The following is a 23,392-nucleotide window of genomic DNA, read 5'->3' on the forward strand; positions in this document are numbered from 1 at the left end:
GACATGTGTCCCCACCCTGGGCTGCCCCTGTGCTCCTGCAGCCCTGCTCAGCTCCCTCTTCCCTGACACAAAATCCCCTCGGGCAGCTTCCCTGGAGCCCTCTGGGGCTGCCACCCAGGATCTCAGCTCCTTCCATCTCTGTGTGTCCAGGTGGTGCCTGCCTGGGAGATCCCGGAAGATGCAGGTTCACTGGAAAAGTAAAAATTCATCAAGGTCAGCTTCCCTGGAGCAATCTGGGGCTGCTAGACATTTTTGCCATCCTGAAATTGGAAGTCAAGACTGTGGAACACTCCTTGGAACAGTCTCAGGTAGATCACACAAGATACAACTACCACAAAAAGACAAAAATCTCCTCAGGTACCTGCCTTGGAGCAGTCTGGGGCTGCTGCCTGGGATATCAAGTGCCTAAACCAGTGAGAAGACTCTGGCAGATGCCAGGAGGAGTCTCCAGTGCACCCTGGCATACAGAAATGCTTCCAAATGAGCAAAAGCATCTTGGGAATCCTCGCTGGAGGAACCTGGGGCTGTCTCTTGGGAGCTCTGCTTCCTCGAGGAGGTGTGAAGACGCTGGGACATACCTGGGAGCAGCCACAAGTGGATTCTGGAGTGAAAACTCCAAAGGAGAACAAACATACTGAGAACCTTTCCTGGAAGACTGTGGGCCTGTGGTTATCAAATCAGGTCACAAAATGAGAGATCAAAAGACTCCAGGAGAATCCTGGGAGAAATCTCAGGTGAATCCAGGAGAATAACATTTCCCATGAGAGGGTAGAAATCATCTGAGGCATCTCATGGACAGGGACATCTCCAACCAGAGCGAGCTGCTCAAAGTCCCCTCCAACGTGGCTCTGGATCTTCCCAAGGATGGGCACCCAACACCTCTCAGGGCAGCCTGTTCCTTGCTTTCACCACCAAATATTTTGTAAAAAATCTCTGCCTCATGCTGGGGTCTCCTGGATGACTGTGACAAGCAGCAGGCCAGAGGAGCTCATGGAAGGGATATAATATAATATAATATAATATAATATAATATAATATAATATAATATAATATAATATAATATAATATAAATCAGCCTTCTGAGAACATGGAGTGAAATTCTCATCTCTCACCTTGTCCTGGGAACCTCACAACACCACAGACTCCCTGTTGGGAAGGATGAAAGTTTGACAAGAAACTCTCACAGACATGCGTGCTTGGCAAAATGATCTCTGAATGTAGAACCTGAGAATGGAATAGAGATGGAAGAAAGTTTTGATACAGAAGAAAAGAATTGCTCAGCCAGTCTTACTGGATAACCAAGGAGGCAAAGGGTATATTAGTTAGAAAGGGTTTTTATGGCTTAGAGCAAAGGATAAACCCATCTCAAACAAGAAGATGTTTTTACCAAGCAGAAAGATAGCACAGGCAAATAAGACGTCTGGCAAGTAGAAAAAAGGTCTCAGAATTTTCCACTGCAAGGAAACTGAAGAACAACTTCTAGCTTAAACTGTAATGTACTAACTTTTAGTGACTGGAGAATAGTAACGTGAACATGGTAATTAATTATAGGAGTTATTATATAGGTATCATAATGATACGATTATGATATGATATGATTGATATGATATGATATCATATGACATAGTAGTTAGGCTATAGGTAAAAGTTAAGGTATAGATTGGTTCTGCTGTATTAAATTATTCGTATACTGCAAATAAAGGAGTACAGGCTCCCTGGGAGAGTCCTGTAATTTTTCCTGCACCCTAAAATCTGAAATTTCAATACTCACACCATTTTATCACATGATAAAATAATGACACTTGGCTTCATAGAGCCCTTTCAGTCTGTTATGTATTTCATCATTTAAGGATTATCCAATTAAGCTCTCCAGTTAGTGAGAGAAATCTTTATGCTCAGCAAAGAAAAGTATATAATGCATTGTAACCAAAATTAAAGGGTCTGCAGGCTTGTGTGCAGCTGGAGCTGGCAGCTGTAGGCACAGGCTCTGTCACCCATGACCCTGGACTGCTGTAACCTCTTGGATGGAATAAACTGCATTTTGTATACAATAAACTGCATTTTGTATACAATAAACTGCATTTTGGAGAGCTGCCTGGAGTCCCACATCCCTCATTTAGGCTCTTACAACCTTCCCCTTTGCCAAGCCCTCAACACCTGTACAGCTCATTAGAGAGGGCTGAGGGCTGGAGATGGAGGCTGCAGTGCCCACTCTGAAGAGGTGATAACAGCACAGTGCACTGGCACTGATCCAGGGTGTGCTGAGGAGACCATGCCCAGGGGAAAAACAGCCCCTCAACATGGGATGGACAACTCTGCTCATCCCCTCTGCCCCAGCCCTTTCTCTCACGTAGTTATGTGTGAAAAGTACATATTACGTGATTGGCTCTTTGCAGATATTAAATGCAATACTATATGTGTTATATTAATTAGTAGTACTGTGTTTTTTCAGTAGTGTAATAAATATAGTTTTAGGCTACAACATAATATTAAAATAGAAACCATGCCCTGTAAGATACTTTTAACTGGCTCAAAGAGTGGATAAGATAATAAAGAAATTCTTTGCACAGAAATAACAGCAACAAGACACGAAAATCCCAAAGAGAAGAATTATTGTCTACTTATCAGGAAGAACCAGACCTCTTCTACCTCCTTTCAGACTCCACGGAGCCAAACTATGATTTATAAGATGGGAGAAGTTGACAATAAACAGAAAAATCCCTAGTTTGAAAGGAATGTTTGCATCATGTCTGAGATATATGAATATGCAACAGGCTGTTGCTTTTAAGGGTTAATGCTTTGCTAGCGAGCCATGCTTTCAAGAGGAAAGCATCCAAACATTGGTAATTCTTTGTTTTTTATTGTCCTTTATTGTCCTAACTCTGCTTGTCCAAGTTCTTATTGGTCTAATTTGTATTACTATTTTTATAACAATTTTATTACTATTAAACTTTTAAAATTTTAACACAAGTGATTGGGGATTCTCGCACCAGGAACCCCTCAGAGCCCCACGGGTCCCAGCCCCACTGAGGCTGACAGATTCCCTCCCAAAATGCTGCATTCAGTTCTGATGCAGCACTAAGAAATCCAAGAACAAAACAGAAAGCTGATGACAGAATCTTGCAAAATCCCACCCAAGAACATTCTGTTATAAAATCACAAGTATTAACAGAAGCTGAAAAAGTCAGCGTTAGAAAACTATGCTGTAGATGAGTAATGAGATGGTTTGTTCTCATAATTTAAGAGCAAATATTAAATTTATGTTAAGAGGGGCTGGAGGTATAAAAGGCAAAACATCCATTTTTGTAGATGAGCAGATGGAGATTGAATCCTTTGTTCTTGGTGCTGTATTATTTTCTTAATTCAGTCTTCTGTTGGTTTTTGATAAGGTCTCAATAAACCTTTTAAAGTTTTGAAGCTGAGCATAATTTCTCACAACAAGCTTCAAGCACTTGTCCTAGAAGAGCTCAGGCAATAAATTTAATTGGAATGAACCCTCTCTCTCTAACATGTGAGCAATTCCATCAGATTTCCAAAACCAGTGAAAGAGGGGCCCCAGCGGCAGAGGCTTCACACAAAGCAATGACACAGAACAGGGCAGGGCAAGCAGCTGCCAGAATTATAACTTTTCCATTGCACTGAAGCATTTATTTTAATTTCACTGTAGCTGCTATTTATAAAGTGCAAGATTTAAGAGTCTTGAAAAATAAAAATAAATAAAAAATAAAAGGCCCTCACTATACCAAAAAGACAAACCTCACTTTTCTTTACTGTCATGAGGCTCCTGAGAAAAACCATCAAATCATCCTACAAGTTCAGAGGTACAAAAGAAATCTGACTTGAGTTTCTCCAGCAAACCACAGCAAGGTTTGTCCAGCTGGCCATTCAAAATAGGAACAAACACACAAATCCAGATTTTCTAAGATATTTTTCATGGTCATCCTCCATTTTTGTAAGGCGGATTGCACCGAAGACCTATTATATTCTTGCTGGGAAGAAAGATGCTTTGAGTTATTTAAGTTTTCAGGTTCATTTAAAAATGACTTTCACTAAAGTCAGATACTCCCAGGCTTGAAGGTAAAGCATAAATAAAATTAATCACCTGCCTGCAATAAGTGCAGAAAGAACACATAGAAATCCCCTTTCACATCAAAATCTAAAAAAAATCTTAAATCTAATTTGGACAGCCAGAAGAGACCCGATGAGAGCTGGACCAGCCAGAGACCAGATGAGAGCTGTTGCCGGTTCTGAGTTTGTTTTTCCAAGCCCCTGCCCCAAATCCTGGGTTTAACTTTGGCAGAGCTGTGTTCAGCAGCTCTGGGCCCACAATGGCAGAGATGTGTTTGGACCTGGCTCACATCCCTTGAGCACCATCCCCTGCCTGCACAGCGACAGCTGCTGCTCCCAAATCATCTTTGTGGCCATTTGTAGCACAAGCCCAGCCCAGCTGCAGGTGAGCCCCAGGAGGGGAAGGAGGGATTGGTTTGGAAGCTCCTGGGTGCCCTCAGTGGGGCTGGCCTGGAGCCATCCCCACCTTGCCAGCAGGGCAGGAGCGGTGCCCGGTGTGTCCCAGGGCTGTTTGGGCTGGGCAAGGGCTGGGGGGCAGCTGGGCTGGGCAGGGGCAGCTGGGCAGGGCAGGGGCAGCTGGGCAGGGCAGGGCTCTCCAACTGCCCTGGATGTGGAACTGGAGCCCAGCAACTGCCAGAACGGCCGATGGAGCCCTGGCAGGTGAGTGGGGAAGGGGCAGCTCCCCCTGTGCCGGGCCCAGAGGGGGCCTGGGGGGGCCTGGAATGTCCCATGGGGAATGGATCCCTTTGGGAACACCAGGGCATTCCCAGGGGGCTGTTCTGGAGCTGGTGGCAGCTTTGGTGCTGGCCCTGGGGACAGACCATACCAGGGAAATGGAGCTGCCATGCCAGGGCTGCTGGCCATGCCGGGGCTGCTGGCCATGCCAGGGAAATGGGGCTCCTGGCCATGCCAGGGAATTGGGTTGCTGGCCCTGCCAGAAATGGGGCTGCTGGCCATGCCAGGGAAATTGGGCTGCCATGCCAGGGAAATGGGGCTGCTGGCCATGCCAGGGCTGCTGGCCATGTCAGGGAAATGGAACTGCTGGCCATGCCAGGAACTGAGACTCCTGGCCATGCCAGACCTGGGGCTGCTGGCCATGCCAGGGCACACCCACATCTCCCATCCCTGCAGGCACTAAGGAGGGAGCAGCTTTTCCTTGCATTCCCAGCACCCCAGTTCACAGCCCAGCCCCAGCACTGCCCAGACACCACCATGGGTTTCTCCCAGTCCCCTCCCAGATGATTCCTTGTGGCCCAGAGGAGCCACAGGAGGGATCAGAGGGTGCTGGGGGGGCTGCAGCATTCCTGCTATGGGAAAGGCTGTGAGAGATGGGACCCCTCTGCCTGAAGAAGGCTCAGGAGAAACCTCAGAGCTTCTGCCAGCCCCTGGAGGGACTCAGGGACTTTGAACAAGGACCTGCAGGGACAGCACAAGGAGGAATGGCCTCCAGCTGACAAAGGGCAGGGTTCAGCTGGATCTTGGGAAGAAATTCCTCCCTTTCCAGGGAGGAATGGTGAGAAGGGTGGAGAGACCCTGGCACAGGTTGCCCACAGCAAACAGAGGTTGCCCTGAAGTGTTCAAGGCCAGGCGGAAAAGGGCTCAGAACATCTTCCCTTCCGGTGTTATCATCAAGTAAGGCCTCTTCCAGCAGGTTGTGTTTGTTCCATTTTCAAAGGCCAGGGCTGAAAGGATTCCCAAGGAGGGGAGGAAGAGCTAAGCTGGAATTCCTGAGCTGGGATAGGCTGGGAAAACATTGAGGGAAAACAATGTCCTCAGGGACAGCCATGCAAACCTGAGTGTGCTCATCCCTGTGTTCTTCCAGGAGCTTGGACTGAGCCAGCAGCTCCCTGCCCAGATGTTTCTGCAACAGGAACCTTCCTCAAGAGCCCCTGAGGTGAGTCCAGCTGTGCTGAGCTGGCTCAGGACCCTTGTGAAATGGGAATTCCCTGAGGGGAAGAGAACTGCAGGAGCCCTGCAAGGGAGAAGCTGCTGGGCCATGGCTCTCCTGAGTCCCCTGAGTGGGGTTCATTTCTCTGTGCCTGATTCCTGGCTCCCCATTTTAGCCCAAAAGAGACTTCTTCCCTCTGCTCCATCAGTTTAACAACACCTTTGGTGGTGAACATGAACAAACAGAACAGGAATCTGATCTCTGATGTGTTATTTAATTTAATTGTAATCACAGCAATACGTGTCCTAAACACAAGCAAAGTGCTCAGAGTAGAAACAGATTTAATATGTTTGAGCAGATTGTGAAATTGGTTCTCCATGAATGAACACCCATTCTTGTTGGGATCAGAAGAGGCACCTCAGATGGTATTTTGGAACTGGGCAGGACACCTGCCCTCCTCTTAGCAAGATAAAGCAGAGATGGAAGATCAGATCTCCACTCCAGACTATGAACAGACATTTTCCCCCCGATACTTGCATTTTATTTAATTCTGTTTTCTTTTCTTCATCCAATTTAATTTAATAATATGTTCCAAACCTATTTATCCCAATGCATCCAGTAAAGTTAAAACAATGGAAGGCAACTAATTTCAAAATATTTCCCCTTGATGTCATTTTGTTTGGTGCTAAAATCCATGGTGAAGCATTGTCAGAAATCACTTCTGGGAACAAAACAAAGCTCTCCTGGGGCATTTTGCAGAGGCAAGCTATGACAAGCACAAGGGGGAATGGCTTTAAGCAGAAAGAGACTTAGATTGGACATAAGGAAGAAACTCTTGGCTGTGAGGGTGCCCAGAGCAGCTGTGGCTGCCCCTGGATCCCTGGCAGTGCCCAAGGCCAGGTGGGACAGGCTTGGACCAGTCTGGGATAGCAGGAGGTGTCCCTGCCCATGGCAGGGGATGGAATGAGATGATCTTTGAGATCCATTCCAACCCAAACCATTCTAGGATTGGATTGGATTCTCTGAAATTACTCTAAATCCCATAATTCTCCCCTCACCTCCCACTCCCTCTCTTACAGGCGTGGCAGGAGCCAAAAGAAGCCCAAGAACGACCCCAGGGCGGCGCAGACAGAGCGAGCCATAAGCGGAAAGCAGGAACCCATGGCAACGTGTCGGGGACAAAAGCAGAAACAGCAGCAGCAGAGAGCAGCACAGGGACATTGCCCAGCCCTCCACTCCTCATCCCTCTCTCCAGACTCTGGGAAATAGAAGCAGAGTTGATCTGCGCTGATGAGGTGGACACCGAGCTTGAGTCTGGCGAGCCGGTGGCGCCTGCAGTGCCACCAACAGTGCCACCAGCAAGGCCACCAGCGGTGCCACCAGCAGCAGGGCCACCAGTGATGCCACCAGCAGGGCCAGCAGCAGCAGAGGCTCAGGCTCCTGCCCAAGGCCCTGGGGACAGCCGGTGGCACCGTGCTGGAGCAGGGCTGCGGGCGGCCCTGCGGGACGGCAGCGCTCGGTGCCGCCAGCGCGATTTCGCCGCGGCTGCTGCCAAGTTCTCCACGGCTCTGGAGGTATGGAGCTAAAGGGCTGTGAGCCCAGGGCAGCTGGGACCCCTGCAGCAAAGCCAGGGCACTCCCTGGGGCAGGAATAGCAAAGGGAACCAGGGCACCAACCTGGAGTGCCCAGGGTTGGAGAGAAATGCTGAGATGTGATTTCACCTGAAATCTGAGAATTGGGAGTTGGAAATAAACCACAGGAGGGGGGAAGTGTTGGGCTGAACCAAAGAATGTCAGGTAATTTTGTACTTTTCTCCAAGTTCTTAACTGTATTGATGTGTGGAGGATATTGAAATCCCACAGAGTAGAAAAAATGCTCCTTTAATCTTAGCTCTATCAACAACAAATGCCCTCTCAATAACTGGGGAGTTTTCACTCTGCCCCAGCTAATACTTTCTCTCCAGCCTGACTCCAATACCTTCAGCTTCTTCAAACTCTGAGAAAGGGACTGCACTTTTTTCAGCACTGTTCTGCCAAACTTCATTCAAAAGCATTTGTCAAATATTAGGGCTTTCCAGTTCACAAGTCAATATCCTATTCCTTTTTTTTTTCCTACAATACTGAAGTAATTTTTTAAAGCCATAAATATTATAGCAGTCAGTGCGTAAAATGATAAAGTGTCATCCTTTTTAAGTGCTTTTTTTGCCCCCTATATTCTGAAATGAGCTGTGGTAGGAACAGCACCATGGGTCACTTAAGAAGAAAGGAGGACTTGTCTCCTCCTGAGAGGAAAGGCTGGTGAACAGACATACCAGGAAAATGGATGAGGGAATTCATCCCTGGGATTGTGGACAGAGTGATTGGGACATCACAGTTGCAGGGCTGGCCCTCCTCAGCAGCCCCTAAATCCAGCTCTCAAAAACCAAAAACACAGAGAATCCCTGAAAGACCCTTCTGTCCTCTGTACTGGCTTTTGTAATGCTGACTTTAGTTAAAGCCCGAGCCTATTAGACCTCAGTTTTCTCCACTGATCAGTCACAAAAAGTGTTTTCACCCAGCAAATGGTGTATTCTGATATTTGGAAATCATGGTTTTGTTTCATGTGCAGCTTTGCAGCAAAGGCTTTGCTCTAGAGGATCCCTTGAAGTCCTCCCCAGATGATATTTCCAGGCTCGCCAGTTGGATCGAGTCAAAGCTCGTCATCTGCTACTTAAAACTGGGGCAGCCTGGCCTTGCTCTGCATCACTCCCACAGGTAAGGGAAAACAAGGGTTGGATTCACTGCTCACGCTGAAATCCAAACTGAAACCAAGGCTAGGAATGAATGAGTGAGAAAAGAGGAATCAAGAGAACACACAGGTGGAGTTGATGTTTAAGTTGGACTAACGGCATCTCTTGAAGGGTCTGACACACAGACCAAGGTTCACCCACGCTGCACCTATGCCTTGTACAGAAAGTATTAAAATATTAATTTTAAAAATATTAAAATTATTAATATTTAAAACTATCTTAGGTTCACCTTGTGATACATTCCAGGTGCTCAGTGCTTCCAGGGAAATGGGCCAGACACCTGCTGCTCCTGTTTGGGCAGCCTGGGGTTAACAAGAACTTGTGCTATGGCAGTTTTGCTCATGATTCCTACATGCCAAAGGCAAGAGAAAATATTATCCCTGGAGCATTTTTTCTAGAGCAATACACAAACCCCTAATGAAATTGCATTTAGGATAAATCCACAATGAAATGAACCTTTAAGTAATATTTTAGTAATGTTTTCTTCACTGATCAAAGCTGAAGAGAGAGGGAGAGAAACCACAACGAAAAGAATCTTTAAGTAATATTTTTAGTAATGTTTTCTTCATCAATCACAGCTGGAGACAGAGGGGGAGGGAGGCAGAGACCGAGAGTTCACCTGGCATTTGAGATGTAGCGATGAGTTTTAGAGCAGAAGTGCATTTGGAGCCTGCCTCAGGCACCACTTGATTCTTAGGAGCTTTAGTGGTGTAAGAAATGCCAGGCTAACCTTGTCCATGCCTGTTCTCTCCCCAAGGAGCATCATCCAGAACCCCTCTCACTTCTGCAACCACCTGCGCCAAGCCGCCTGCTTTCGGTGCCTGCACAGATACTCGGAGGCTGCCAGGTATTTATGCTTCCAGGGAGCTCCTGTGCATCCCTTCCCACAGCTCCCAGCAGTGACATCCTCCAGGAGCCAGGCTTTGCCCAAATCCTTGGTTTGTGTGTGTGTGACCTCAGGGGCAGCAGAGCTCCAGTGCTCCCAGTTGCTGTAATGTGAAAAATCCCAATTGTGGCCCTAAATGACATCTGGGGCTGGCAAGGAGTTCAGGGAGCTAAAAATGTGTTTGCTGATGCTTGTCTAAAGGCTGGACAAGGACTGGGAGTTTTGTGTAAGCTTTGGTGTAAAGCTCACCTGGCACTCTTTGAACAGGACCTCCTTCCAGCCTGGCTGCAGAGCCCCTTCCCTGCGTGAAAAACACCACTTATTTTTAAAATTTTAAAAGTTTAATAGTAATAAAATTGAGAGGAATAGTGGATTTGACTTTACGAACAAGCTGTGGATCTGCTGGTCGATAAAACTAGCACTGGGAGATAAAAGAAACAACGTGAAGGATTCCAATGATGGATGAATGGAAAAAGGATATTTTTCTTTACAAATAAACTTTAGGTTTGCTGATAAATGAAATTAGACATTGAAAGATGAAAGAAACAATGGGGAAGAAAAATCTCTAAATTCAGTAAGAATTAAAAATTAAAAGGGAGGGTTATACATTAGAGAGAAATCTTTGGTATCAGATGTTTTGGGAAGTCTGAACCTCTCAAGTACCTCAGCCAATGGGGAAAGAGAGAAGGGAAATGCAGCCAGGAAATTGGGATGAAAAGGAGGCTGAATCCTCCAAAAATTCAAGAGATCCCAGGGGAATGCCCCACGGCCTCTCCCTTTATTGGAATAAAGCCAGAAAGGACTCCACTGTCTCCTTTTGAAACATAAACCTCTGGTGTTTGTGGATTAATTTTCCTTAAAAAATGGTTATAAAAATAGCCAAAAACATAAAAATACTAAATCACAATAGTGTATAGAATTGTGATGTAAAAATTTGGAATAGAAACTGCTGGTGAGTAAAAATTGGAATAGAAACTGCTGAGAAAGCTGATGAGTACCCCTACAAATACCTGTAACCATCCATTATCGGTGTGCAGCTGGAGGGAAAACTTCCCCCACCGTACCCAGTGCTGTACTGCTCATACTTTACCATATTAATTAATAAATTGATTGCTGGTTGAACATTGGCCTAGCCAAGCTCTCATTCAAACACTGTGTCCCCAGGAGCGCCATGGTGGCGCAGTGTCTGTACGTGCTGGCCGAGGGCGCGGCGCCGGACACCAGCGACCTCCTGCAGCTCTACTGGCAGGTACGGCCCAGGGAGCCACACCGGGGCGGGAGGAGGTGGGAGAGACATGAGAGGAGGTGTGGGAGTCCAAGGGGCTCCTCAAAATGCTGCTTATTGTGTACAAAATGCTGTCTATTGTATACAAAATGCATATATTGCCATTTAATTGTATACAAAATGCTGCTTATTGTATATACAAAATGCAGTTTATTGTATGCAAAATGCAGTTTATTGTGTACAAACTGCAGTTTGTTGTATACAAAATGCCGCTTATTGTATACAAAATGCTGCTTATTGTATACAAAATGCAGTTTATTGTATGCAAACATCAATTTATTGTATACATGTTGCTTATTGTATACAAATAATACAATGTTGCTTATTGTATACCAAATGCAGTTTATTGTATATGAAATGCTGCTTATTGTATACAAAAAGCTGTTTATTGTATATAAACTGCTATTTATTGTATGCAAAACAGAGTTTATTGTATACAAAATACAGCTTATTATATGCAAAATGCTACTTATTGTATACAAACTGCAGTTTATTGTATGCCAAATGTAGTTTATTGTATGCAAAATGCTGTTTATTGTATAAAAACATCCATTTATTGTATACAAAATGCTGCTTATTGTATACAAAATGCTGCTTATTGTATACAAACTGCAGTTCATTGTATATAAAATGCAGTTTATTGTATACACAATGCTGCTTATTGTATACAAACTGCAGTTTATTGTATGCAACCATAAGTTTATTGCATACAAAATGCCATTTATTGTATGCAAAATGCTGCTTATTGTACAAAAACATCAGTTTATTGTATACAAAATGCATTTTATTGTATACAAAATGCATTTTATTGTATACTAAGTGCTCTTTATTGTATACAAAATGAAGTCTCTTTTGCAAAACTGCATTTTGTATATGCCGTTTATTGTATACAAAATGCAGTTTATTGTATCCAAGATGTTACAGCAGTCCACGGTTGTGGGTGACAGAGCCTGTGCCTACAGACAGCTGTCAGCTCCAGCTGCACACAAGCCTGCAGACCCTTCAGTTTTGGTTATATTGCATTATATACTCTTCTTTGCTGAGCATCCCAGTACCTAACAACCAATCTATCCCTTTACTTTTACCCACAGCCTGTCATAACTACTCTCATTACCACATTATGGTTAATACTATCCAATCACATGAGTTAGTAGGGTACAGTTTAAGCTGAAAGTTGCTTTTCAGTTTTCTTGCAGTGGAAAATTCTGAGACCTTTTTTCTACGTGCCCCACCAGCATGTTTGTTTGCCTGTGGTGCCTTTCTGCTTGGTAAAAACCTCCTTTTGTTTGTGCTCAGCTTATCCTTTGCTCTAAGTCACAAAACCTCTTTCCAACTCAACATAACCTTAGCTTTCTTAGCTGTGCAGCAAGACTGGCTCAGCAAACCTCAATTTACACATCTGTTGTTCTTCTATATCAAAACTTGCTTCCATCTCTATTCCATTCTCAGATTCCACATTCACAGATCTTTCTGCCAAGCACACACATATCTGTGAGATTTTCCTGTTGAATTTTCATCCTTCCCAGCAGGGAGGGCTCCCAAGGATGGCTGAGCCCAACTCCTGCACGGGGCCATTCCCTGTGCCTGAGTGTGCTGCCCAGCTGCTCCCGGAGTATCCTTCCAAACCACTTAGTTGTTTTGTTTGGATTTTTTTAACTAGCCTCTACCCAACATTAAATTTATCATTTCTCTTCCCTTTTTCAGGCTATGACTCAAGAAGCCCTCAATGGAGAAGTCTCTTTTTCTGTTCTGTACACACCTTTTGAGAAAGAGGACAAGGCTGACAAGATAAAGGAGGCCACCAAAGCCTTTGCAGAGAAGCACCCAGATTATGTGCAGCACATATTTACAGGTGACAGCAGGTTTCAGCTGCCCTCAAGCACTGTGGGCTGTGTTTGTGCAGCTGAATTCAGAAGAGTTGGAGAGAATTGAAGAGTTTGGGCTGCTTGGCCTTCAGACACTTCCACAGCACTGTGGGGAATTGGGTAGAAGATGCTTCATCTCAGGCATCAGCAAAATTGAAGCTGTTGATGCAAAAGGCTGCAGAGCCCTAAGATTCAAGGCCCAGTGAGGGCTGGATGCATTGGTTTTGTCGTCTGAGTTTCGGGAAGGTTTCTGGAGACTATTTCACCCCTTAGACTTCTCATATTTTTCTCCCAAAAAGTAACTTCTCTTACAACTGAAAGGAAATATGAAAGTGGGAATTATTTTCCTTTCCCTGTGCAGATCCTCATGGAATTCACCTGTTGCCAGAGAAGGCTGAGTCTCATCCTGGCCAGCAGTACTTACTGACTCTGGGCTTCAGAAACAAAGAGATTGGGAAAACTGTGGAGAAGTTTGTAACTCAAAACCTGCCAGTCTTTCCAGGTGTGCCAAGTTGCTCAAGAATTTGTCTGGCTTGGGGGTGACCCCCAAAATCCTTACTAAATGTGGGGGAAGGAGTGTCTCGGGACCCATTTCCAGCCCTGACAGCCCAGGCAGCTCTTCCCATCCCCTTCATTCCTCCCCCAGTTCACCCAACATCCTGACAGATCCCCTAAAAGATGGAGATGAATAAACACAGCCTCTGTGGCTCTGTGATTTCACTTCCCAGGCCAGAAAACAACTTTCAGTCCCAGCATGGAGGAAGAGGCAGAAACATTTTGGCAGAACACTGGGAAAAGGATCATGGCAGCCATGGCTTTTATAGGAAGCTCCAAGATAAAGGTGAGGATCCCATTCCCTGCTGGGATGGGGTGTGTGGTGTTTGGGATGTGCTTTGGGGGTAATTCCTGCTGCTCCTGCTCCTGCAGTGTCCAGAAACGCTCTGTCAATTAGAACAGGGGTCTGCTGGGTTCAGACTCTTTTGAAAAGGAGTCCAAATGAAAAGGACCTAACTGTGGTCCTTAACAGCGGCCACAGCTTCCTGAAAGTCCCTCTGCATGCAATTTTATCCCATTTTTATTGACTGTGGTGGTGTTTGTGGGTCCCCAGGACGAGGGAAGAGATGAGAATCTTGACTCCATGTTTCAGAAGGTAGATGTATTATTTTATTATAATATATTATATTATATTATATTATATTATATTATATTATATTATATTATATTATATTATATTATATTATATTATACTTAATATAGTATATTATAATTAATATAGTATTGTAAATATATTATATATTAATGTATTAATATATATTAATTATATATTAAAATTAAAACATTATAATATAGTATAATTACTAATAATTAATACATTATCGTATTAATATACAATCTATTTATATATTAATTACTATATAATTTCATATTATAATTAATATATAATAGTATAATATATATTGATTGTATGTCATAATTAATGTATGATATTATAATATTATACTATATTAATATTATATTATTTTATTATAGTATATTGTATTAAATATCATTCATATTCTTCTATGAAAAGAAAATTATATACTAAAACTATGCTAAAGAAAGAGCAAGGAGACATCAGAAGGCTAGAAAGGAAAGGAATAATAAAGTGAATAAATAAAAAGTAAAAAAGTAAATAAAAAATAATAAATGTGACAGACCCAGAGAGTCTGACACAGCTGGCTGCCATTTGCCATTAATTATAGACAATTCACATGCAACCAATCAAAGATGCACTGTTGGTAAGCAACCTCCAAACCACATCTCACAGACATCAAATAGTTATTATTTACATTTATTTTCTGAGGCTTCTCAGCTCCTCAGGAGAAAAACCCTAGCGAAAGGATTTTCATAAAACATGTCAGTGACAATATCCCACTGGCCTAAGGGAGGGGGGTGGATGGAGGGCAGACAGCCCTGAGGAAACACACAGATGCTTCTCTGCAGGGCTTCCCTGAAGCCCTTTGCTCTTGGCTCTGGATGACCAAAACTCTCCAATCACATGAGTTACTATGGTACAGTTTAAGCTTAAAGTTGCTTTTCAGTTTTCTTGCTCCTTCAGTTTTCAGCTCCTGATGTTCAGAGTCATGGAAGTGGCAGCTTTGGGAAAAGGGAGGATCTGTTCCTGCTGGGAGCATTCCCTTCAAAGCCACAACTACAAACAGAGTGTGGTTTGGACACTGGAAACACAACCAAATCCTGGTCTTTCTGAAAGCCCCAGAAAAACTGCAATGTTAAAGTTTTTTTGATCCCCCCCCCCCCCAATTCTCTCTTTGCTTTTGGAGGTGAGATTCCTCTACTGCAACTACTGCAGTCTCAAAAGAGTAACAGAAAGAGGAAAATCTTTGAAATCAGGCAGGTTTTGCACTGCCCATGACTCCCCTCTTCTGTAAATGAATTTGGAGCAACAGGAGCACACAGTTGCAGCAGAGATAAGCAGAGAGGTTTGGTTTTCAGGACACGGGGAAAAGAAACTCATCCTGTCAGAGATGAGAGCAGAGAGCTGCGACAGTCCCCACTGCAGGAATTAACACTGTTCCCACACAGCAGCATTTCCTATCAGCTCTACACCTCCCCTCTGACACTCAAATATTCTTGCTGAAACCCAAGTGCACTCCCAGAAAACCCAGGTGAAATCCCAGCACCACATAAGGCAGCAGCCTTTACTGTATCCAAACATCAGTTTATTGTATACAAAATGCTGTTTATTGTATACAAAATGCAAATTTAGGCAAGGGCTACCCTGGTGCCACCAACTGGGCTGAACTGGGGGCCTGAGGGTTCATAACCAGCCCCAAGGATTGCTGTGAGAGCTGCCAGGGAGAGCAGGAAAGCCCCAGGAGAGAAAAGAGAGTCACTGGTTTGGAAAAAACAGCTGCCAGGTCCATGTCCATTGTCAGGGGAAATTTATTCCCTTTCCCTTCAGTTTTCAGAGCATTCAGTGATCCCAGCAAGATGGAACCTCTGCCCCAAGGAGCAGAGGGCAGTGCCAGTTCTGCCTGGGAGCCAGAGCTGCTCTGCTGCTGGGCACTGACCTCTCTGTATGGCCCTGACTGAGACTGGGCCACTTTTGTTTCTTTTAAAGCATCCCACAATTGTCTCCAAGCTGCAAACATGATTCCATCTTATTTCCATCACACCTAAGCTAAATTAAAAATGGCCAAACTTCAGCTACAGACTCAAGCCTTACAACTTACTTGGAGAGGAAAAAATAATATCTTTGGGGTTTAACAGAACAAACATTTCTTTCTGCTGCTCTCTTCCTCATTTGCAATCCAGCTCCTTGTTCTGCTCAGGCTGGTTCTGACCAAACCAGCTCAGTGCCAAAGCCAAGCTGACCAAACCATGGCAACACTTCAGAGAAGTCCATTCTGCCCCCTTGGTTTTGCAGCCACCCAGCCTGAAGTTCATTACATTATTTATACACACATGGCTCTGGCTAAGCTGGGAAAGCTGGAACATGCTTCAAGTGTGCCACGTTCCTGGCTGCCTGGTGGCCAGAGACCACCCCTGCAGGCTTCAGTTCCTCCAGGGTCTGTCTTTCAAACCATGGGTTGGCACCCAAACCATGGGCTGAGGCTGGAAAAGCCACCCAGGAAAGCCAGGCAATGTTCAATGGAGGGGTTGATGGAAAAGCCAGTTCCAAAGGAGAAAACTGTTTGTGTTTGTTATCTGCTGCCCCCCCTTCCCATCCATCATGACATCTTTGTTTTCCCAGCCCTTGCTGCCTCTCTGGAGCCTGTCCCAGCAGCAGGCCTGAAAGGTGCTGAGAGCAGGAGCAGCACAAACACTGAGGAGAAGCCTGGAGGCACAGGACCCCGAGGGGATCAGGGTGCTCCCTGTGCCTCTCCTCTCACCTCCTCTCCTTCCCTGGCCCCACAGGACGAGCGTGGCCCCTGTGCCAGAGCCATTGAGCAGTTCCACCATGCCAGCCTGCTCAGCCAGCTGCAGAGAGGGGAGGAGCAGGCCCAGGTGATGGCCCAGGCCATGGCTGAGCTGGCCACTGCTCCCTACCTGCAGAGAATCTCCCAGGAGGATGACGAGCTGGTAGGTTGTGATTTCCAACACTTGTTTTGGAGGCTGGGAGACAGAGCAGGAAGGGCCAGGGCAGAGTTCTGTACTTCCACCCTTGTGGGAAATGGATTTGTAGAGAATTCTTGAAGTTTGATAGAAGGTTTACATTGACAAATTAGAATAAAGGTTTTTAAGATACCTCTCAGTTGCCCCATCTTTGGGTCAGAAAAGAGTTTAATCCAACACGCCCTGTGCTCTGGAAGTCCTTTGTCCAATGTGGGGATCTAAAAGAGTTCTCAAATTCTCCTTCAGTGCTTTGACAGAGGAGGAGCTGATCTGGTGACAGAACCACCAGGCCTCACCTGTCAATACCTATTGAAAATCCCTTTTCTGCCCCAAAACCTCCCCAGATCAGTCTGGAAAAATGATTGCAATGATTCAGCTCTTGCTGCCTTGACACCTCTGACCTCAAAGGGCACCTGCAGCAAAACCAGCCTGAATCAGGGGAGGGGGAAAGGAGGGAAAACTGATTTTCTATGCTGGGTCCCAGCCCCACAAGCTCCCTGCCTCAGAACAAACCTGCCTGCCTGCTCCTGGTCAGGATTGCTGCAGAGGTGCCCCAGGTTGGTGGAGAATCCCTGGGGCTGCTGAGAAGCAGAGCCTGGGCCCTGACCCAGCCCAGCTCCACATTCAGCACTGGGAGGATTGCTGCAGCCAAAAGTGATGGTGTCCAGAGGGTTGGGGAGAAAAGAGGAGGGGGAAACATCTGCTTGTGTGCATCAGTGGGCAGCTGGTGCCTCTCCTCGTCCCCTGAAGGGACACCTCTGGCTGAGCCCTGTGCCTCGAGCACACCCCAGGAATGCTGACACCTATAGTGCAGTAGATCTTAATTCCTTGTGTAAAACCCTTGTGAAGAGACACCAAAAACTTCTGTTTGCATTCCCTTTAACTCAACCCAGCATTTTGGAAGAGAATTGTTTGGAGTGCAGCAATAGCACAGCTCTCAAGTACCAGTTTTCCCCAGTTTGTTCCTAAACACTGATGTGTGACAGTGTTCAGAGGGGCTTTAGGATGAGGGAAGAGACGAGGATCTGCCTTTATGTTTCCGAAGGCTTGATTTATTATTTCATTATATATATTACACTAAAACTATACTGAAAGAATAGAAGAAAAGGTTCCATCAGAAGGCTGGCTAAGAATAGAATAGCAAAGAATGATAACAAAGGCTTGTGGCTCAGCTGTCTGTGCGAGCCAGCTCACTTTGATTGGCCATTAATTACAAACACCCAACATGGGCCAATCACAGATCCACCTGTTGCATTCCACAGCAGCAGATAATCAATGTTTACATTTTGTTTCTGAGGCCTCTCAGCTTCTCAGGACGAAAAATCCTAAGGAAAGCATTTTTCATAAAAGTTGTCTGCAACACTGATGCTAAGGGCAGCACACCCTGGACCCAACTCTTGTCTCTCTGTCTCTGAATTAAGAGTATCTGAACATTTTCCAGGGGTTGGGAAGAGTGCAGGGTGCCAGGACTGCCCTGGAAGGGGACTGTGGGGAGTCAATAATAAATTATTTTAGACACACAAGGATGCAAGGACTGGAGAAAAGATGAGTTTGCCATGCTCAGTGTGCAAGATGAGCCACAAAAATCACCAGAGTGCCAAGGATTTGAATTAGGGTTTAATTTGTGTATTCAGAGAAATTATTTCTCAGTGAATTCCACGCTGACTGATTGTATCTTGGTGCCACAGCTGCAGTCACTGATGGCAGATGCCATGGACATCCTGGCAGGAAAAACTGGAGAGCGTGTGTGGACCAAAATACAGAAGGTAACAGCCTGCAAAGGGCTCCTTGGGCAGGAAACATCCCTGAGTCTGCTCTGTTCAAATGGAAGAAAAGAGAGGAGGTACCAGGGAGGTGTCTGTGGGGTCTGTGAGGCTCTGGCTGCATCCTTGCTGTGCAAGCACCAGTGCAGCTGATGTGCTGCACCAGAAACTGCAGTGATGGCAGCAGCTGATGTGCCAGAGCAGCTCTAACTGGGGGAACCCACATTTACTCTATAATAAATAGAACTTATTCTGTTCTATAAATATGGAAAGCACAGGCAGACCATGCCAAAGCACGGCTCCAGGCAGGAACATCATTCCCACACAAAGTTCCAGGCAGGAACATCACTCCTACACAAAGTTCCAGGCAGGAACATCATTCCCACACAAAGTTCCGGGCAGGAACATCATTCCATCATTGCTCTGCTGCTGCCTGCTGGCATCCCCAGCAGCACAGACACTGTACAGAGCTGCTGTAAATCCTGCTGCTGCTCTGGTGTCCTGTTTGGGTTGGAACCCAGGGCACAGGAAATATTTGTCTGCCTGTCCTGAGAAGTCCTGACCCTCAAGGGAACACTTTTAACCTTCATCCAGGGAGAAAGCTTCCAAGATTTGGGATGAATTGGAATCTACAAGTGTGAGAAATAGATAACACCATAGTTTATCACAGGGTGAAAAACTTGGAGCTTTGGGTTTTTAGTATGGAGGTGGATAGAAGACAAGATAGAGGATTTTGGGCATTGTCTGATCTTCTTGTTCTTCATCTACTCCATTTTCTGCAGTTGGGAGCACAAAGTGATTATTTAGACAAAACCTCAATACAGACGTTGTGTGAACAAAAAAATAATTACTTATTAGTAAAAAAGTAGAAATTAAGTACATTCTAAGAGTTAATTGGACAAAATAGCTTTAAAAGGCCTTAAATCTGTGTGTCCTGTGACTTTTGGTCCCTTCTCTTTGTATGCTAAGTCTGAGATGTAAGTGAGGTACCAAAACTTTGATGAGAGAAAAATAAACAACAACCTCAAGACCAAAAAACCCAAAGTCCTGTCCATCCCTCATTCCTGGCACAGAACTTTTTAGGGGTCTCCCCATCCAGGGCATCCACAAAGGAAGTTTCCACAGACTGGTGCCCTGTGTGAGGATTGAAATCACAACCTTCAGATAATGAGACTGACTCCTAAAAGACTCACCCCACATCCCACCCAGCACCTGGGATCTGTTTTCCTGCCTCTTTCTGCCACTTGTGCTCAGGCAGACACCCAGAATAGATAGAACAGGCACTTTTAATGGTGCAGGAAAGTCGTGCAGACACTTTAATTTGGTCTCTGGCTGAAGAGCCCTGCAGGCTCAGTGACTGTGGTTAACAGAGCCAAGCCCTGCACTGGACCCTGCCCTATGGGAGGGATCAGCCTTCCCCAGATTCCCCATCTCGGGAGGTTGCAGTTTATTGTAGCCCCAAGAATGAAAAGTCTCTGTTTTGGCCCACACGTTCAAAGAATGAGTCAGAGCTCTTCAGTTCTCAGCCTCAGAGTTGTTTATTGTATCTTATCTATAAAATTTTTTCTCCTGCCCTGCCGAGGTCCATCCAGCAGGATAATTCCAGGCACACAGACTGCCCCTGGGGCTGTGTTATCTGTGTATACTAAAAACTACGTACACAATGTTTAGAATTACTTTCCAATATCTATCACCTATGTTAGACAGTGAGTTTCTACTCTAAACCAATCCAAAAGTGCCAACATCACAGCAGAAGATGGAGATAGAGAAGAAGAAGAAAGGCTGGACACACCCAAGTCCCTCCATCTTGTCCCCAAAACCCCCATACCAAAAACCCCAAAATCTACTTTTTCGCCCAGTGATAATTTTATTATTACAGTACTTAAATTTCTGTGGCTTTCAGGTCTTCATACAAAGCAGGTAATTCGCTCCACGGGTCATAATCAAACCCACAGGTGTTGTGGGCTGTGTGCCAGGGGCTCTGAGCCCCCTCTCAGGGGTCCTGGCAACTCTGGACACCCAGAGGGATGTCCTGAGTTTCGACAGCCCCACATGCTTTTGGCCAGTCCATGATTTCCCAGGCTTTTATCTCAACTTCTCCAAACCCAGGTTGCCACCAGGTGTCCTCTCTCTAATCCTCTGCATGTTTCTAAGCTGAGCACATCACAGCAGAGCCAACCCACGAGGCTGAGAGCCCCAAGCTCCCCCTGCTCCTGGGCCAGTGATCTCTTGGCATTACAAGAACCAAAGTTGCACCAGCACAGCACAAAACTCCTTCCCATGCCATCATCCACGGTGCCATGTGCATCCCATCCCCTGAACAGATCCCCCCTGCCAGCTCCATGGGCAGGAGGAGGAGAAGGCAAAGCTTCTCTCCCAGACTCTCTGTGCCCTCAGCACCCCAGGGCAGCAGATGGAAGTGTGAATAAACTTTCCTGCTTGCCTCTCTCAGAAACATCCCCCACCATACACATGCACACATGAATCATGCATCTGTAGCACTGTAATATGTTGCTACGTGCCTGTGTAAGTGTATATTCTGTCTATTTTATATTTTATGTCGTAATGTGCCAGTAACTGTATATTTTCATGAGTTTAGAATCATAGAATCACAGAATGGTTTGGGTTGGAAGGGACCTTCAAGATAATTTAGTTCTAACTCCCTGGCACAGGCAAGGACTCCTTTCACTATCCCAGGTTGCTCCAAGCTTGGTCCAGCCTGGCCTTCGATGCTTCCAGGGATCCAGGGACAGCCACAGCCAAAACTACCAACCCAAAACCACCAAAACTCAAAAACACCAAAACTCAAAACCACCAAAACTCAAAAACACCAGCCCAAAAACACCAACCCAAAAACACCAAAACTCAAAAACACCAACCCAAAACCACCAAAACTCAAAAACATCAACCCTCTCCCCCTCCACTGACCCAAACCCACCCCCTCACCAATCCAAAGCAGAGTTTGTGGCACAGTTCCAGTCCCAGGCCAGGGCTGAGGAGCACCTCAGGGACAGCCCAGGATCAATACAAGAGGAGCCACGCCTGGATTAATTCCCAGTCCTTTCTGTGGAAGAGGTTTTGCAGCCAATTCTCTGAGCTAGAGAGGAGTTTGATGGGAGGATCCAGGTTTATCCCTGAATTTCCTACCAAGGTCGTTGACATAGAAACCAAGAAAGAAAAAAGAAGGAGAATTAAGAGAAACCTGCAACTCTCTATTCCAATAAGAAGTTTGTCTCTTCTGACCAATGAGTAAAATGTAAACTTTGGAGCTTTTTAACAATGTATAAAAAGCATGCATGCTAGAATAAAAACTGGCTTTGAAGCCTTCTGAAAATGGAGTGTGTTGTTTGTATTGTCTCCATCTCAGCTACCACACCTTTCCTCTGTGCTGTGCCTGACGAAGCTACACTCCACCCCATGCCTGTCGGCACGGCAGAGCAGGATTTTTTATTTTAAAATTATTTCAGCTTAAAATGCAATGCACAGATGGATTCTTTAGATCCTCCCGTGGTGTGAATCTTAAGTAGAGCTCTGTTCCACAGCAAAGAAGGACGTGAATCCAAACAGAAATGGAGAAAACAAAAATAATGGCAAAGTCGGGCACCAACCAGCCGTCCAAGGGGAGCCTTTGTGTATTTTTGTTTCTAATGATTATTAGTTTGGAAATAAATTAATTGCAGCAGCTTTATAGTTTTTATAGAGGGGAATGGACCTGCTTGTGACAGCATTTCTCTCTAACCACAGGTGGCACTGATTGAAGAGTTCCTGAGGGAAGGAGAAGAGCATTTCTTAAAGACCTCACGTGTGCAAATCCCTGGAATGGAAAACATCAACTGGACTCCAAGGAGGCAGAAATACCTGAGACTGGAAAATACAAACATGTTCATTCCCAACCCACGAAGCCTGGCCACAGGGCCAAAGAAAAGACGTATAGTTTTTGCAAAAAGTTGATTTTGTAGGTATTTTGTAGCTATTGATACAAGTTTGATAGATGTTAATCTTATTTCGCATTGTGTTAACTTGAAGTTGTATTAATTTAAATTTCAGTTGTAGTCAATTGTATTTAACTGTGTAAATTTAACTTGCACTAGTTTAAATGTAAGTGGTATTAAGTAGCATTTATTTGCATTAACTTTAAGTTGCACGAATTTAAATTCAGATTGCATTAATTTGTATTTACTTGTAGTAATTTTAAGTTGAATTTAAACTTCTATTGTATTAAATTGGATTTAAATGCATAATTTTAAATTGTATCCTTTTAAATTTAAATGATATTAAATAGTATTTACCTGCATTAAGTTGTAGGAATTTAAATTCAGATTGCATTCATTTAAGTTGTATGAATTTAAAATCAGATTGTATATTTACTTGTATTAAAGCAGTATGAATTTCAACTTGTATTAAACTGTATTTGGCTGTATAAATTTAAGTTGTATTACCTTAAATGCCATTGAACAACATATAGTTGCCTTAACTTTAGGTTGTATGAATTCAAGATATGTATAGTATATATGTATAAATTCTATTAAATTTTATTTAATTGCATAAAACTAAGTTGTATCAGTTTAAATTTAAATTATGTTAAATAGTATTTACTTGCATTAACTTTAAGTTACATAAAATAAGGCTTAAATTGTATTGAACTAGATTTACTTATATTAATTTTAAGTTGTATGAATTTCAATTTAAATTGTATTTAATGTTAATGTTATGAACTTCTAAGCTGTATCTGT

General features: G+C 44.5%; 1 protein-coding gene across 1 annotated transcript; it reads left to right on the plus strand.

Moving 5' to 3' along the window:
- The first annotated feature begins 5,578 nt into the window (after positions 1 to 5,578).
- On the plus strand, positions 5,579 to 22,610 carry SPATA16 (spermatogenesis associated 16). Its single transcript, XM_058822466.1, is given in 14 exon segments — positions 5,579 to 5,636; positions 5,639 to 5,704; positions 5,886 to 5,962; positions 7,045 to 7,295; positions 7,374 to 7,530; positions 8,564 to 8,709; positions 9,502 to 9,591; positions 10,795 to 10,879; positions 12,620 to 12,767; positions 13,142 to 13,282; positions 13,509 to 13,621; positions 16,699 to 16,863; positions 18,585 to 18,662; positions 22,404 to 22,610. Coding segments are annotated over 14 exon segments (1,782 nt in total).
- Positions 22,611 to 23,392: the final 782 nt, after the last annotated feature.

The sequence above is a fragment of the Ammospiza caudacuta genome, chromosome 32 (genome assembly GCF_027887145.1).
Source record: "Ammospiza caudacuta isolate bAmmCau1 chromosome 32, bAmmCau1.pri, whole genome shotgun sequence".
In the NCBI taxonomy this organism is placed as follows: domain Eukaryota; kingdom Metazoa; phylum Chordata; class Aves; order Passeriformes; family Passerellidae; genus Ammospiza; species Ammospiza caudacuta.